The 16,158-nt window shown below is 41.2% G+C and overlaps 1 protein-coding gene across 2 annotated transcripts in view; it reads right to left on the bottom strand.

The window, feature by feature from the left end:
• Positions 1–16,158, bottom strand: part of nckap1 (NCK-associated protein 1) — a 75,209-nt gene that overhangs the window by 19,092 nt on the left and 39,959 nt on the right. For both annotated transcript variants that reach the window (XM_053626288.1, XM_053626289.1), the window contains exons 13-18: positions 13,625–13,757; positions 13,110–13,191; positions 12,105–12,163; positions 6,033–6,178; positions 4,527–4,659; positions 964–1,083 (exon numbers count right to left, since the gene is read on the bottom strand). In XM_053626288.1, the coding sequence (XP_053482263.1) occupies positions 964–1,083; positions 4,527–4,659; positions 6,033–6,178; positions 12,105–12,163; positions 13,110–13,191; positions 13,625–13,757 (673 nt within the window). The remainder of the gene's footprint in view (positions 1–963; positions 1,084–4,526; positions 4,660–6,032; positions 6,179–12,104; positions 12,164–13,109; positions 13,192–13,624; positions 13,758–16,158) is intronic.

The raw sequence follows: 16,158 nt of genomic DNA, 5'->3' as shown, positions 1-16,158 counted from the left end.
CTACAAAGCTAATGTAGCTAACAAATAAGGAAGCCTATAGTCACTGAATTTGCAAAATGCCTTTCGAGGTAATATCATCTGATTAAAGGTTAAAAGTAGGAGCTATAGTATTTGTGGCCAAATTAAAAGGTTAAAGGTCAGGTCGATCAGATGTCAGATGGTGTTTGGGTGGAAGTTAGAGCTTTAGGGTCAGGGTTTATGGAAGGTGAAATAAAGGTGAAAATAATGGTGTTTATGGGGCAGTTAATAGTTAAGAATAAGGACCATCATGATTATGGGGTTTCATGGTGGATCATGGTGATTATGATGTTAATGGTTAAGGATAGGGATTATGGTGTTTAGGATAGATTGATGGTTAAGGATAAGGGTCATGGTGCTTAGGGGAGGTTAATGGTTCAGGATAAGGGTCATGGTGTTTAGGGTAGGATAAGGGTCATGGTGCTTAGGGGAGGTTAATGGTTCAGGATAAGGGTTATGGTGTTTAGGGGAGGTTAATTGTTAAGGATAAGGGTAACGCTGTTTAGGGGAGGTTAATTGTTAAGGATAAGGGCCATGGTGTTTAAGGTGCAATACTGGTTAAAGATAGGAGTCATGGTGTTTATGGTAGGTTAATGGTTAAGGATAATCATCGTGGTGTTTGTGGAAGGTTCATGGTTAAGGATAATCATTGTGTTTAGAGGGTGATACTGGTTAAGGAAGGGTCATGGTATTTATGGGGGTTTATGGTTAAGGATACAGTTTTAGGTGAGGTTAGAGGTTCATTTTATTCAGGGGTTAAAGGTTATGGATAAAGGTCATGATGATTATGAGGTGGGTAGTGGTTAAGAATCAGGGTGATGGTGTTTGGGGAGAGGTTAGAGGTTAAGAATCAGGATCAGTGTGATGGTGTTTGGGCAGAGGTTAGTGGTTAAGAATCAGGGTGATGGTGTTTAGGGGGAGGTTAAAGGGCAGGGTAATACTGACCTGGTCACTCAGGGTGCACTGCTCTGTGCAGATGTCGGTGATAAGGTTGCGAGCCTGTTTGGCCATCTCATCCAGAAACATGTTACACAGAGACAGACTGCGATCACCAATATGGTGCCTCTGCATGAGCGAAAAACAGAAGGCAAATGTCTTTAGCTATTCAAACTTTGCTTACATTTCTCTGTCCCTGTCATTCTAAATCCTCTTATCCACTTTCATAAACCCCCCCACCCCCCACTCTGTCTTTCTCTCCCGCTTGCACAATCCAATTCAATAATCTATAAAAGAGGAATGAACGAGTGAAATTTCTGTCTTCGTTCTCCACTTGTTGCATATGAAATCGCATCAGGTCAGATGCCCAACATGGACTTGCGACACTGCCAAAGCAACAGCCACTCTGATACTCGCTCAAGCGCCTGTTCTTTTACTATAAACCACTTTGTAAAAAAGAAGAGGTTCCTCGTAAGGATGGAAATATTTCTGGAAACTTCTAATGCCTTTCCAACATAAACAAAAGCTGCAGCTGTCCAAAGCCGTGAAGTGGCCATAGGAAGAGGCACATTTCAGAGCTGCTGAGAGAGGGTGTTTCATGTTTGAACAAGGGAAACCCAAGCCACCTAACCCATCATAAATCTCTTTTATTCTTCTGGGACAGTTCGGCCTGCCCGGTCCTGCCGCGGTAATCGCACAGCCTGTGTGAGTGCGCATTTACACGCTCGTTTAAGCCTGTTTTCGGGGGGAAAACAAAACAAAAAAAACACACGCCTGTTTACCAGATCTGATCAGGGGATGGAGGCAGACTGACCAATGCCGAGTGCAGCCAGTGGAACAGGAAGCTGTTTAGCTTGTGTTGAGGAACATTTAACCCATGGAAGCACTGGTAGCCTGCCAGTGTACGCTTCAATTAGCGACAGAATAAAGCAAGCATTTCAGCATGCATTTTCCACACAACCTTTCTACATACTCATAAAACGTCAGACAGACAGAGGGAGAAAAAGAAGAAACAGGAGAATAAGAAGGCAGGGAAATCTAGAGATGGGGAAAAAAGAATGACATGAAAAAGATAAAATGGCAAATAAGAATGATAAGAAGGACAGCAAGAGAAAAGAAGGAAAAGTGAAAGAGGATAAGAGTCTTCGGTATTTGCCAGTGCAACTAGTGGCACAGGATGGATGGGATCATGATGGGATATTTTGCCCAACAATCAGTTGACTCAGATGATAGGAGAGAGGGCAGGAATTGGCCAAGATGTATAATCATTTAAGGATAACCAAAACCACTTCAACCAGCCAGTAACACACAATTTCCTTTCATCAAAAACAGCTTGTGACCATGAACTGTACATGGTGCTCCTCCAGTCATTCTGTGCTCAGGCTGTTCCCAACACCTGGAGCCAAGATTTTACACCAATCTCTACGAGTGGAAACAAACTAAACCTGAGCAATTTCAGAGGGGATTGCGTGAGCAGTAATCTGGGGAAAGTATTTAATAGCACTTTAAATGCCAGGATTTGGACCTCTCTTACAGGGCACAGTGTCCTCAGCAAGAACCAAACTCACTTCCAAACGTCATGCTACTTACACCTCCCACTCTGTACTGCACTTCCCTATGACTTTTACCCATGATATTTTCCACAAATTGAGTACCTTGGTGTTTTCTTGGCTCATGTTTACATTGTTGCCTGGTTTTTAAGCCTATCCTGTTCCTTTGATTGAGTTAGCATTGTGTCCAATATGCATCATGGACAGTTTATAAGAAAGAAGTTTATTGTTAGCATCGGCCCTCATCAGTTCATTCGAGTCAGCTCACTTGCACATTGTCCATGAGGAAATACAGTTTCTTGGCTTTGTCATCTTGAGCTCAGAGGGATTTATTCCTGCAGATACCTTGTGACTCACCACATTGAAAATGATGGAATATTATGTGCTAACAACATGACTGGCAACAAAATGGTTGCTATTGCAATTGTGCCCTATATGGCTTAAAGTGTTTGGATACGCGACCATCACACCGACATGTGGATCTTCTACAAACTGTTGCCACAAAGTTGGAAGCTTTACAATCTGAGGGTCAGGTGTCCATCAATGGTTGGACATATAGTGTATAATGTAAAGGCCACGATATGAAAAAAAAAATTGCTTGTTCATGCCATCCCAAAACAAATGCTCACTGGAAATAAACTCCCACATCTTTCAAAATCCTATGGGCAGCTTTCTAGAGAGCTACATTTGTGATTTTTGGAGGTTGATTAGAACTAGAGGGGGTTTTTAGCTAGAAGGTCAGGATTTTAGGACAGTAAAAACATTTCTGGGAATTTTGAGAATGCTGATTACATTTGACCAAATAAAACTAGGGCCTTGAGTTTGAGTCAACACAAAAGTCTATAGATGGACAAATTAAAAAACTTCTGGTGCTGGTAAAAAGTGGGCGGTTGCTGTAGAGCTCAGTTGGTAGACAGAGAGATGGAAAGACTGGTCCACACTGACCATATTCACTGAAAGGAGATGTATAAAATGCCTCTTTACGGAGAACACAGCCTCCCCTTCACTCACCTACACACACACAGCAGTCTGAGCAAACAGCATTATTACAGCCGTGTTAAGTTAATTAGCTGTGCATGTGCCCATGTGTTTACGGCAGACTGTTTTGCTTGTGTCAACCAATTAAGCAAATGAGTTCTGACTAAATAAAAACACTAAGGTTTCAGTGTTCGAATAATTCGCTATTGATTATTTTTGCCCTCCGGATGTAAATGTTCTCATTCAATCCAGTGAAAACAGATAATTAAGGGTTTCAGGGCAGTGAAAGGTCTGTTTAAGCAGCAGTGTCCATGCAGGAGTCACACCGATGACCTCTATAAACAAGCTGGAGAATAAATCCCACGTCAAGTCATTTCCGTATCATAAACAGCATTTCAGGAGACAGACATACATCCGTATTTACTGAGTGACAGGAATCCTGCTGTGGAGCTGATGTTAGATAAGATCAGCCAATCATTCAGCTTTTTTTTTTTGCTTGAGAGACTGCTAATACCAACATAATCATGCTAGCAAACTTTGCCTTTATTCACACAATGAAATAGCTATAATATTCCAGCTGAGGAAATTAAAATGGTTATGTCACATGACGTCTGCAATTGACTGACGGCATTTTTCCTAAAGCTTGTTGCTCCAGGGATGCAAAACCAGGATGTGCTCAGACACAGCACCGGGTTTGTGTAATTTATTAATAGCTGTGTATAAAAATTTACCTGAAATCATCATTAAGGCTGGAGCCATCATTTATTTATAGCCAGTCAATGACTCACAGGGGGTGTGATTATAATAAAACAAGGTGAGGATTCAAGCAGGGAATAGTGTCTGCATCTGTGTGTGTGGTAAACAGACCCATGGTGTGTAATTACTTGGTCTTAATACCACCACACTGTGGGCCATGATCGATAAATCAAGTGTTCACTATAAACATGTCAAGTAGGTCTTGTTCCACAGACCAACAGAGCCGGTATGTGTCTAATCGAGAGATTTCAAGTCGTGTGTGTGTGTGTGTGTGTGTGTGTCAGTCACCTCTTCAGGACAGAGCTCATGGGTGCAGCTCATGAAGTGGGTGCAGAGCAGAGGGAAGCAGATGGAGTAACGCGACTGAGACGGCAACTCCAAACACTGCTGGAACATCTTCTCAAATGCCCGGCTGTAGAAACTGTACAGAGGGGAAGAGGGGAAAAAAAGGGATCGAGTTAAAAAATACGGGGGAAAAAAAACTAAGTAGAAAAGATAGGAGAGAAAAGGAAGTGAAGAAAGAGGTGAGGAAATGCAATAAGAATAAAATCGAAAAAGACAACTGGAACAAAACAACAACAAAAAAAAAAGCAGAAAAGATAGGAGAAATAGGAGTCAGACAAAACGAGAGAGAAGAAAAGATAGGAGGGTAGAGGCAGAGAGAGGGACAGAAAATTTGAGGGTAGAAAAGAGAAACGAGGAGAACGATAACAAAACAGAGTGGAAAAAGACGTAAATGATAAATAAAAAAACAGAGGGTGAAGAAAGAGAAAAAAAAATCAAAGCAAGGGACATAAAAGACAAGAAGAGTGAGTCGCAGAGAAAGAGTGACAATTTTTTTTTTAAAGAGAGAGAGAAGAGCAGGATTCAGGAAGAGATGAAGAGGAAGAAATAGAGAGAAAGAAAAGTAGAGACTTGAGAATGAGAGGGGAAAGAAAAGGCTCATGAGATATGGAGAAAGAGAAATGGTTCAAAGAGAAAAAGAGAGGAAAGAAAATAAAAGACAGAAACAATTAAAAAAAGAATATGGGGTGAGGAAAGAAAAAGTAAGTAAGAGACAGACGGTGGGAACATGACAGAAAATAAAGCAGCAAGTGGAAAACAAAATGGGACAAGAGGTGACTGATGAAGAGAGGGGTGAAGAAAGAGAGCAAGGAAAATGGAGGAGAAACAAGAAAGAAAAAATAATTTTAAAAAATCTAAAGTAGAAAAGAAAGAGGGGGGAGAGAGAAACCTGCAGAGCAGGAGATGAAGACATGAAGAGGAAAGGGGCAGAGAGGAGAAGAGAGAAGAAAGAAGGGAGTGGTGGAGAGAGAGAAAAAACAGGAGTGACATGAGAGGAGACGGATACAGAGGCGCTGAGGAACAGGAAGTGAGCAAATGACAATAACAAGGTGGAGGAAGGTAAGAGCAGGAAAGAAAGGGAAGGATAACATAAAAGGAAGAAAGAGTACAAAGGAAAAAAAGAAGCGTGGAAAAGGTAATGAGAGAGTGATAGCGAGAGCAAGAAGAAAAGAAAGATGAGAGAGAGGGACAATGTAAGAGAGTAAAAGATGTGGCAATAAGAGAGAATGATGGGTGGGGGGGCGCTTTGGACACCATTTCCTGTGCTTCTGCTAAAGTGATATCTAATCAGCTCAAACACACACACGCACAGCAACACAATCAAGCACACCGTCAAACAAACTGTTGCAACCGCCACCGAGACGTGGATGTTTACAGAGTCCTGTGTGGGATGTTTTACAAAAAATAAATAAATAGATAAATTTTAAAAAAGACCCGCTTAGACTGTACCAGAAAATGGATAGGTCTGACGTCTCCACCAGCATCTCCACTAGAGAGTCCACCATCTTGGTGTGGAAGATGATGGTGTTCATCATTTTACCCAGCTCCCGGTGGTCCGCGATACCCAGAGACGCCTTGGATACACTGGTGTAGGCCTGCAACGCACACGCACACACACACGGTCAAGGTCATTTCTTCATTCTGACAACCCAGGAAAAGCATTTTTAAAAAGAGACGGATGGAAAGCTGAGCTTGGTGAAGGAATGTGCGGTTTTCTGCGCGTGTAGCTCTGAGCAGGACTTCTGGGAAATTTTCACACAAACATGATACTGCTGACTCACAGCACGGCCGACCGAATGACTGACACACACATACACACACTCACATGGGATCAGACGCATGAGAAACACACTGTGCTTCACCGCAGGGCCAGCGCACATGCTGCTTTGAAGTGAGAAACATGAGCATCGCCTGGCCAATGCTCCGCTGCTCAAAATTCTTCTCAGGTTTGAAGTCTTTCTTTTTTTCCCCCCTTCTTCTTCTTTCTTTATTATTTTCCAGACCAGGATCAGAGACCACAAACTCGCTCAGTGACAGGAACTGTGGTGGATGCTCACATAGTAAACAGACTGTTTTTAATAAAAATTGTTACTTAACAAAGAAAAATGCAATGTAATTGCTGATGTGGTGAAGCTTTCTGTAAGATGATGTTTGTTTAACTTTTATGGAAGTAATCTCAGGTGATGAGAAGTGGCTTTCGCCTCTAGTCGGAGCAGGGTGAAAAGGATAGTCTCTAAAAGCTGAGCCTTATTTTTAGAGTTCTTTTTTTTTTCCCTTTTTCTTTACAGACTGCTGCCGGCTTAATCAAGCGTAGCAGAAAACAGTACAGCAGCTCTGGAAACGCAAGAGAAACAAAGTGAACTGAGTGAACTCGGTCAATTTTACAACCTCATCACACACTTTGCTTTGCTAAGAAAGACAAATGGAAGGATGGCTTTGAACGTTACCAGGCAGCTGTCCTTAGCCTGTTTTCAAGAACACAAACGCTGCCCAAAAAGGCCTGGATGACTAAACAGCCTTGTTCCAAATGAAACACAGAGATTGTGATCAACTGAACTGTCCAGGATAACCATGTGCACTGGTAATTATCATGATATATTGAATAAATGATTATCAGCAGATGCCTACACACGACAGACCACACAATGCTGCAGCTCTAAGGAAACCCCACGTCGCAAAAAAAAAAAGAGTTGCCTAAACAGCTCTTCGCAAAACACTGCCGATATTTGACTTAGTTTTTCCATATTTACAGTACCGAAAATAACTATTGAACGAGTCAACATTTTTTTTTTCAGTAAATATATTTCCAATAAGGCTATTCACATGAAATTTTCACCAGATTTTGGTATTAACTCAAGAAATCTGCAAATATAAAGAAATCCACACATTAAAGTCATTAAATGATGTTATGTGTAATAAAGAGGAATGACACAGAAAAAAAGCATTGAACACGCAAAATAAAATGTATTTAATACTTAGTGGAGAAGCCTTTGTTTGTAATGACAGCTTCAAGGTGCTTCCTGGATGAAGAAATTAATCTGCCACAGTATTCAGGTGTGATTTTTCCCATTGTTATAAACATAGTTTTTAAATCTTGTTCAATTGGATTCAAGTCAGGTGATCGACTGGGCCATTCTAACACCCTGATTTATTTTCTGAAACCAATTGAGAGTTTCCTTTGCTGTATGCTTTGTATCGTTGTCCTGCTGGAAGGTCCACTCACATCTCATCTTCATCATCCTGGTGCATGGAGGCAGATTCTTCTCAAGAATCTCCCGGTAAAGAGCTCCATTCATCATTCCTTCAATTATATGAAGTCTGCCAGTACCATGAAATGACAAACAGCCTTACACCATGATGCTTACACCTCCAAACTTCACTGTGGGTATATTGTTTTAAGGGTGATGTTCAGTGCCATTTCTTCTCCAATCATGGTGTGTAGTATGACAGCCAAAGAGTTCAATTTTGCTTTAGTCTGACCAGACTACACTCTCCCAGTTTTTCATAGGCTTGTCCAAATGAGTTGTAGCAAACTTTAAACAAGCTTCGACATTCAACCCATCATGAGATTTTACCCATCATGAGATGTTTCTTGTGTGACACCTTGATAACAAAAAGTCTGTTTATAGACAATCAATTTACTAACCCCGCTGATATTAATTTGCACAGATAGGGGGCATTATTACTTTCTAACTACTGACGGATTTCAGTTGGTTCCTTTTCTGGTGAAAATTTCATGTGAATAACCTCATTGGAAATATATTTACTGAAAAAAATGTTGACGCGTTCAATACTTATTTCGCCCCACTGTATATGAAATATCACTCCGCGCAGGTAGCAGCTTAAACCAGACATCATGCATCTTCCTGATTTAATAAGTTATCCACACACACACACACATCTATCTATCTAGCTATCTATACATCCATCCATCCATCCAGCTATCCTAAAAGGTATAATAGTCAATTTTTATTCCTTACTTGTAGAAGATAATAAAAAGTAATAGTGCATTAAGCTGTGGCCTTAGCAAACGTGCATTAAGGTTCTGATGAAACCCGTTTGGAAAACTGACCTCTGGTCCGGAATGCTTGTTTGTGTTTGGATGCACCTCCTGTCAGTCATCTTATAGACATTATATTGGCACATGTGCGGGAATCATTCAAATGTCAAGCCCATGTAATCGTTAAAGACCAAATCTTCAAGAGAGAAAAAGACTAACCTTACCTAATATAAAGATGCATTAGCTGCTGTTTTTATATAGATAGATAGATGGACAGACCGACAGAGTTTAAACAGAGTGGTGTAAAAAGCATCCAGTGAACGTCCATCTATCTACCTACCTACCAACCAACCTACCCACCAACCCATACATCTACCTACCACCAACCTATCTATCTACCTACCCATCAACCCATCAACCTATTCATCTACCTACCTACCAATCTACCCACCAACCCATCCATCTACCTACCCACCCACCCATCTACCTACCCACCAATCCATCCATCTACCTACCTACCAACCCACCTACCAACCCACCCATCTACCTACCCACCAACCTACCTACCTACCCATCCATCTACCCACATACCAACTCACCCACCAACCCATCCATCTACCTACCCACCAACCTATCCATCTACCTACCTACCTACCATCTCACACACCAACGCATCCATGTACCTACCCACCAATCTATCCATCCACCTACCTACCAACCCACCTCCCAACCCATCCATCTACCTAACCACCAACCTATCCATCTACCTACCATCTCACACACCAATGCATCCACGTACCTGCCCACCAATCTATCCATCTACCTACACACCAACCTACCTACCAACCCATCCATCTACCCACCTACCTCCCCACCAACCTACTCACCCACCCACCCATCTACCTACCACCAACCTATCCATCAACCTACCAACCAATCCATCTACCTACCCACCACCCTATCCATCTAATTACCTACCAACACACCCACCAACCCATCCATGTACCTACCCACCAACCTATCCATCTACCTACCTACCAACCCATCCATCTACCTACCCACCAACCTATCCATCTACCTACCCACCAACCTATCCATCTACCTACCCACCAACCCATCCATCTACCTACCTAGCCACCAACACATGAACCTATTCATCTACCTACCTACCAACCAACCCATCCATCTACCTACCCACCAAACTATCCATGTACCTACTCACCAACGTATCCATCTACCTACCCACCAACCCATCAACCTATTCATCTACCTACCTACCAATCTACCCACCAACCCATCCATCTACCTACCCACCAACCTATCCAGCTACCTACCCACGAATCTACCCAACAACCTATCCATCTACCTACCCACCAACCCATCAACCTATTCATCTACCTACATACCAACCCATCCAACTACCTAGCTACCAACTCACCCACCAACCCATCCGGCTACCTACCCACCAACCCATCCATCTACCTACCCACCGACCCATCCATCTACCTACCTATCAACTCACCCACTAACCCATCCATCTAACTACCCAACAACCCATCCATCTACCTACCAACCCACCAACCTATCCATCTACCTACCCACCAACCCATCAACCTATTCATCTACCTACCTACAAACCCATCCATCTACCTACCTACCAACTCACCAACCCACCCATCTACCTACCCACCAACCCATCCATCTACCTACCTACAAACCCATCCATCTACCGACCCACCAACCTATCCATCTACCTACCCACCAACCCATCCATCTACCTACCCACCAACCCATCCATCTACCTACCTACCCACCAAACCATCCATCTACCTACCCACCAACTCATCCATCTACCTACCCACCAACCCATCCATCTACCTACCTACAAACCCATCCATCTACCGACCCACCAACCTATCCATCTACCTAACTACCTATTCACCTACGATCCATCTATCTGTCTACCCTTCATCCATTCTACCAGTTATCTATTAACCCATTCATCCATCTACTAAATCAATCATCCATCTACCCACTCATCCATCTTTCCACTTATCCATCTACCTACCTACTCATCTAAACATCCACCCATCCCCATTCATCTATCCCAGCCATCGCACCCACCCATCCATCCATCCACCCACCTAGCTGGGTGATCAAGAAATTCAAAACAACCACAGTGATGTACAATAATCTACTTAGCAACTTAAGAATACACTACAGTCGGGGGAAAATATGAAATAAAAAAAACCTCAAGTATTTGTAAAGACCATGTTCTCAAGAGAAAAAGATCGGAGACTGGTCAAAACGTCATCCAGATTACATTTTGTTTAATGAGTGTCTGTAATTCTGCTGTTTTATCTTTTTCTTCATAAAAAGTAATGATTAGCAGGTTGTTGGGAATAGATGGAGATCATTAAAAGTGTGCAACCCTGTGTCGTTCTGTTTGTCGTCCCTCAATTCTTAACTGCTTTTTTCATTTTGTTGTATGTTCTGATGAAAAGATTTTTCTCTCCTGAGATGAGTAATCATGCCTCCAACACACTTAAACTTGACTGCACTCCAGTGAATGCTGACCAGAAGTCTGACTTTTGGGAATGACTGACCACAGTTAATAAATAAATAAATAATACAGATGCATATGGTACACATCCAAAACGATTTTAACAAAGTGCTTCAGGATGGAGTGCTAACAATGTGGGTAAATGTGTGCATGCCAGTGGATATATTTATAAAATAATATATACATTACACCACTGAATTATTAGAGTTAGACCAAAAGGTACATTATTTCTCATCTGAGCTTAATTAATTATGTAGGACTAAACTATGTAGGACTAATTATTAATAGCACTATGTAGGACTAAATAGTATGGACAGAGAATGACTAAGCACCAGTACTCTGCTATATAAAGTAATAAATTATGCCTGATAAGGCCAAGAAGTGACACCAGGGCACAGATTTAATGTTTGATTAATTGTGCCCAATAGGAGTCAGAGGAAGACCCATCTTCCCAGTTAAATTAGTTCAATCTTCAGATGCAATACACCACAGAGGGCTCAATTAATTATGCCTATTAGAGAAACAGGACATGACAACACCGCCGTTTCAGTATCAGGTGTCTACTAATTCTGCCTGACAGAAGAGTCAGAGGGACAGAAGATAGAGCACTAGTACGCTTAAGGTTTGGTTAATTATATCCAATTGAAGGTAGAGACATGGTATACACCACCAATGGTTAGTTCTAGGGCTTGATTAATTATACCTGAAAAAAGTATAAGAGATAAAACACCAGTACACAGGTTTAGGAGTTGATTAATTGTGTCTTGCAGGACATATGACATGAAGTTCTGTAGCTTGATTAGTTCTGTTTGAAGAGACTCTGAGAAACAGACAAACATACCAACATCAGTAGTTAGCTCTGGAGCTAAATTTGGTCTGTCTGATAGAGCCTTAGGGAAAAGCAGTGCTACCTCACTAAGGTGGTTGAAACGGGACAGGTTGCAATCACTCTGCTTACCTGAAGTCGGAACCAGTCCAGCCTCATGCCTCGGAAATCAAACACCTCTCCATCCTCCACTGAGAGAGAGAGAGATAGAAAGAGAAGAGAGAGAAGAATGAGAGAGAAAGAGAGCAAGAGGAAAGAGAGGAGAAAGAAGAATGAGAGAGAGAGAAGAGAGAGGAAGAGGCAGAGAGAGAGAGAGAGAGAGAGAGAGAGAGACAAGAGATCTTTCTTTTAGTGGTGGAGTTTTGATGACTGGATAGTCAATAAGTCACCATTCATTCTTTTTCAGTCTAAGTTTGCAACGCTGTGCTGTGATTCCCGGTTACAGCATCAAGCAACATTTGTAATTAGTCTGTCCTTTTTTTTTTTTTTTTAACTTTATGAAAATTAGCTACTGCAACGACAATTCTAAACAAGTGACTCCTTGGACTCGTCCTCTGCCATGGGATGTCTTCTGTTTCCAAAATTCTCAACTCTCCCAACTTCACTTCCTACCTGCATTAATATTGTTTACAGTACAGGACAGGAACAGAATCATTTGTTGGGCTTTATTACAAACTTATTCCACAAAAATAGCACAGCAAAGTGTAAACAAACCATACGATACCATTTTTTGGGTACGGCAAGTTTTTTTTAAAACCACACCCACTAACAGCAACAGTAGCAGTCATTACACTCATATGAGACAAAGCCAAAGCAGCAAATGGTCACTTGCTAATGTAAACCTTACTGTATACAGTGAAATAACATTTAGATGAAGCAGAATCATGCATTACTGTAATCATCACATTCACAAACCCATTCATAACGATAACAAGAAATGGCCAAACTGTAAGTTAATGGAAACCATGGCTACCAACCTACCAAACACAAACAACGTTTTATATTTCTTTTGCGCTGGTGAGTGGGTGAACTTGTTTAAACATGTGTGCTGGAGTAGCACAAAATAAAAGTAAAACTCTAGAAGAGCAAAAGTAGTTTCAGTCTGATTAATCAATTTCTGGAAAGAAAAACAATCACCTTGTTTAACACTGAGTGAAGTCATCGTATTCACGAAGGAAGACATGATGATGGACTCGTCCTCTGGACACACTGAGAGGTTCTGCAAGAGTCAAGGGTTAAAAAAAAAAGGAAGAAAAAAAAAGAGGATTATAAAATGTGCTTATTTATATACAAATTTGTGCATAGCAAATGCAAAGAGTTTGTCTCCATCTGGTGGTCATGTGTATTATATCTCGATCTCATGTACTGTAGACACCCAGTATATAAGTACAGAGATCCTTATTGCCAGGACTGTGAGAATATCCCCAATAACAGAAAAAAGCACAACATTATTTTCGAATCAGTTTAAACTGTCAGTGAACTTTTGCAATATGTTATGTTCTGATATTACGATGCTTCAGCATCTTGCTTATACCATGCCTACTGCCTAGTGGTTAAACAGATAAAATCGTTGTAGATGTTTATGCTTCCTCAAAATTATATAAAAATTACATTATGTACACTTATGAACATTTATGCTGAGTGAGTCTCACCTGAACGAGCTCATTGAGGACGACTGCATCGAAGCCGGACAGATACTGCACGTAGTACCTCTGCATGACAGGGCCGTACTTCCTCACGTGGGCTCTCAGCTCCTCCATGTAGAAGATCAGCTCAGCAATGTGCCTAAGATGATTTTTAACAAACGACATCATAGTAGAAATAAACAACTCTGGAGTAATGTGTAATTGTGTGTAATTTTAACCATTTTTTTTGTTTAATGTAAGGAAGTAAGAAGAACAGCCAGCGAAGTGTTCTCACAGCAACACAGTTTAAATCAGAAATTAAACAGAATTTCCCTTCCTCATTTTTGATGCAAGTTTGCTTCATTTGCTTTGCATTAGAGTTATAAAGCCTATGTAGCACGCAATAACACATGAACAAGAGATAAACAAGAGTGCTTTTGTTGTGAATACTTGCACAGCTGTGATTCCTGCTGATATTCGCCACAACAGCACGATTGTGAGTGTTGCATGTTTATATTTACATTTTACGTTTATTCATTTAGCGGACGCTTTTATCCAAAGCGACTTACAAATGAGAAAATACAAGCAAAGCGATATATCAAGCGAAGAACAATACAAGTTCTTCGTATTTGTGCTACCGTACAAGATTTAAAACTGAGTTCTAGAGAAGCAAAGTGCTTTTCTAGAGTAAAGGTGTAAGAGCCAGTGTAGTTTTTTTTTTTTTTTTAGTGTAATGTGGGGTTGGCATTTTTGGGGTTAGTTATATGCTCACGGAAGAGGTGGGTCTTTAGCTGTTTTTTGAAGATAGTGACAGATTCTGCGGTCCGGATTGAGGTTGGAAGTTCATTCCACCACTGAGGGACAGTTAGTGTGAAGGTTCTGGAAAGGGATCTTGAGCCATGCTGAGTAGGCACTACTAAGCGTCAGTCATTAACCGATTGCAGATTGCATGAGGGAACATAAACCTTAAGGAGTGTTGAGGTAGGGGATGCTGTTGTGCATGTTACCATGCCAACGCACAGACTGACTGACAGCCACGGTACAGCAACACGGTACAGCAACACGGTACAGCAACACGGTACAGCAACACGGTACAGCAACACGGTACAGCAACACGGTACAGCAACACGGTACAGCAACACGGTACAGCAACACGGTACAGCAACACGGTACAGCAACACGGTACAGCAACACGGTACAGCAACACGGTACAGCAACACGGTACAGCAACGGTTTCAATGCAACAAACTGTTGCTTGAATTGGAATTTCGGCATGATAAAAACAGTTAAATATCCCGGTGCTGTTAATACTAAATAAATATCAGCACTATTGGAACAATGCTTGTCCAATCAAATTAGTTGACCGGAACTAACGGTTGTATATTATCAGATACAGTCCCCAATTAAGACATTTGGGTTTGGGATCAAAAGATGAGAGATAAAAATGAGATAAGAGGTAAGGATTTCAGCTTTTATTTCCTGATATTTATATCTAGATGTGTTAAAAAGCATAACACAGAAGCTTTTGTATCAGAACACCCAATTTTTAAACATGTAAAAAGATACAAACAGATACAAGTCTTGAAGTAAATAACACTTAATATTTTGGTTGCATATCCCTTTACTTGCAATAACTGCATCAAGCTTGCGACTCCGTGACATCACCAAATTGTTGTTTTCTTCATTTGTAATGCTTTTCTAGGTTTTTATTGCAGCCACTTTCAGGTGTTGTTTGTTTCCAGGGGTTTCTTCCATCAGTCTCCTCTATAGGAGGTGAAATGCTGCTCAGATGGGTTAAGGTCTGGTGATTTACTTGGCCAGTCTAAAACCTTCCACTTTTTCCCCCTGATAAAGTCCTTTGTTGAGTTAGCAGTGTGGTTTGGATCGTTGTCTTGCTGCATGATGAAGTTCCTCTTGACTTCTCTGTAAATTATCAGACAAAATGTTCCTGTAATCTTCTGAATTCATTCTGCTGCTACCATCATGAGTTACATCAATAAAGATTAGTGAGAATGTTCCAAAAGCAGCCATGCAAACCAAAACCATGACACTACCTCCACCACGTTTCACACATGAGCTTGTATGTTTTGAATCATGAGCAGATACTTTCTTTTGCCATCACATTGGTAGAGGTTAATCTTGGTTTCAGAACTTTTATGACTCATGTCTGTATTTCTTTGTGAATTCCAATCTGGCTTTCTGATTCTTACTGATGAGGAGTGGTTTGCATCTTGGTATGGCCTCTATATTTCTGCTCTGGAAGTCTTCTTCAAATGGTGGATTGTAATACCTTCACCCCTGCCCTGTGGACGTTGTTGTTGATGTCACTGACTGCTGCTTTGGGTTTTTCTTCACAGCTCTCACAATGGTTCTCTCATCAGCTGCTGCTGTTGTTTTCCTTTGACGACCCATTTGGTGCCTGTTGCTCAGTGGTTCCTTTCTTTTTCAGGACATTCCAAATTGTTGTACTGGCTATGCCCAATGTTTGTGCAATGCCTCTGATTGATTTCCCCCACTTTCCTCAGCTTCAAAATGGCTCCCATAGACAGCTCTCTGATCTT

This window comes from Ictalurus furcatus, chromosome 6 (genome assembly GCF_023375685.1).
Source record: "Ictalurus furcatus strain D&B chromosome 6, Billie_1.0, whole genome shotgun sequence".
Taxonomy (NCBI): Eukaryota; Metazoa; Chordata; class Actinopteri; order Siluriformes; family Ictaluridae; genus Ictalurus; species Ictalurus furcatus.
The sequence above is the reverse complement of the archived record's forward strand: the minus strand, read 5'-3'. Positions and strand labels throughout refer to the sequence as shown.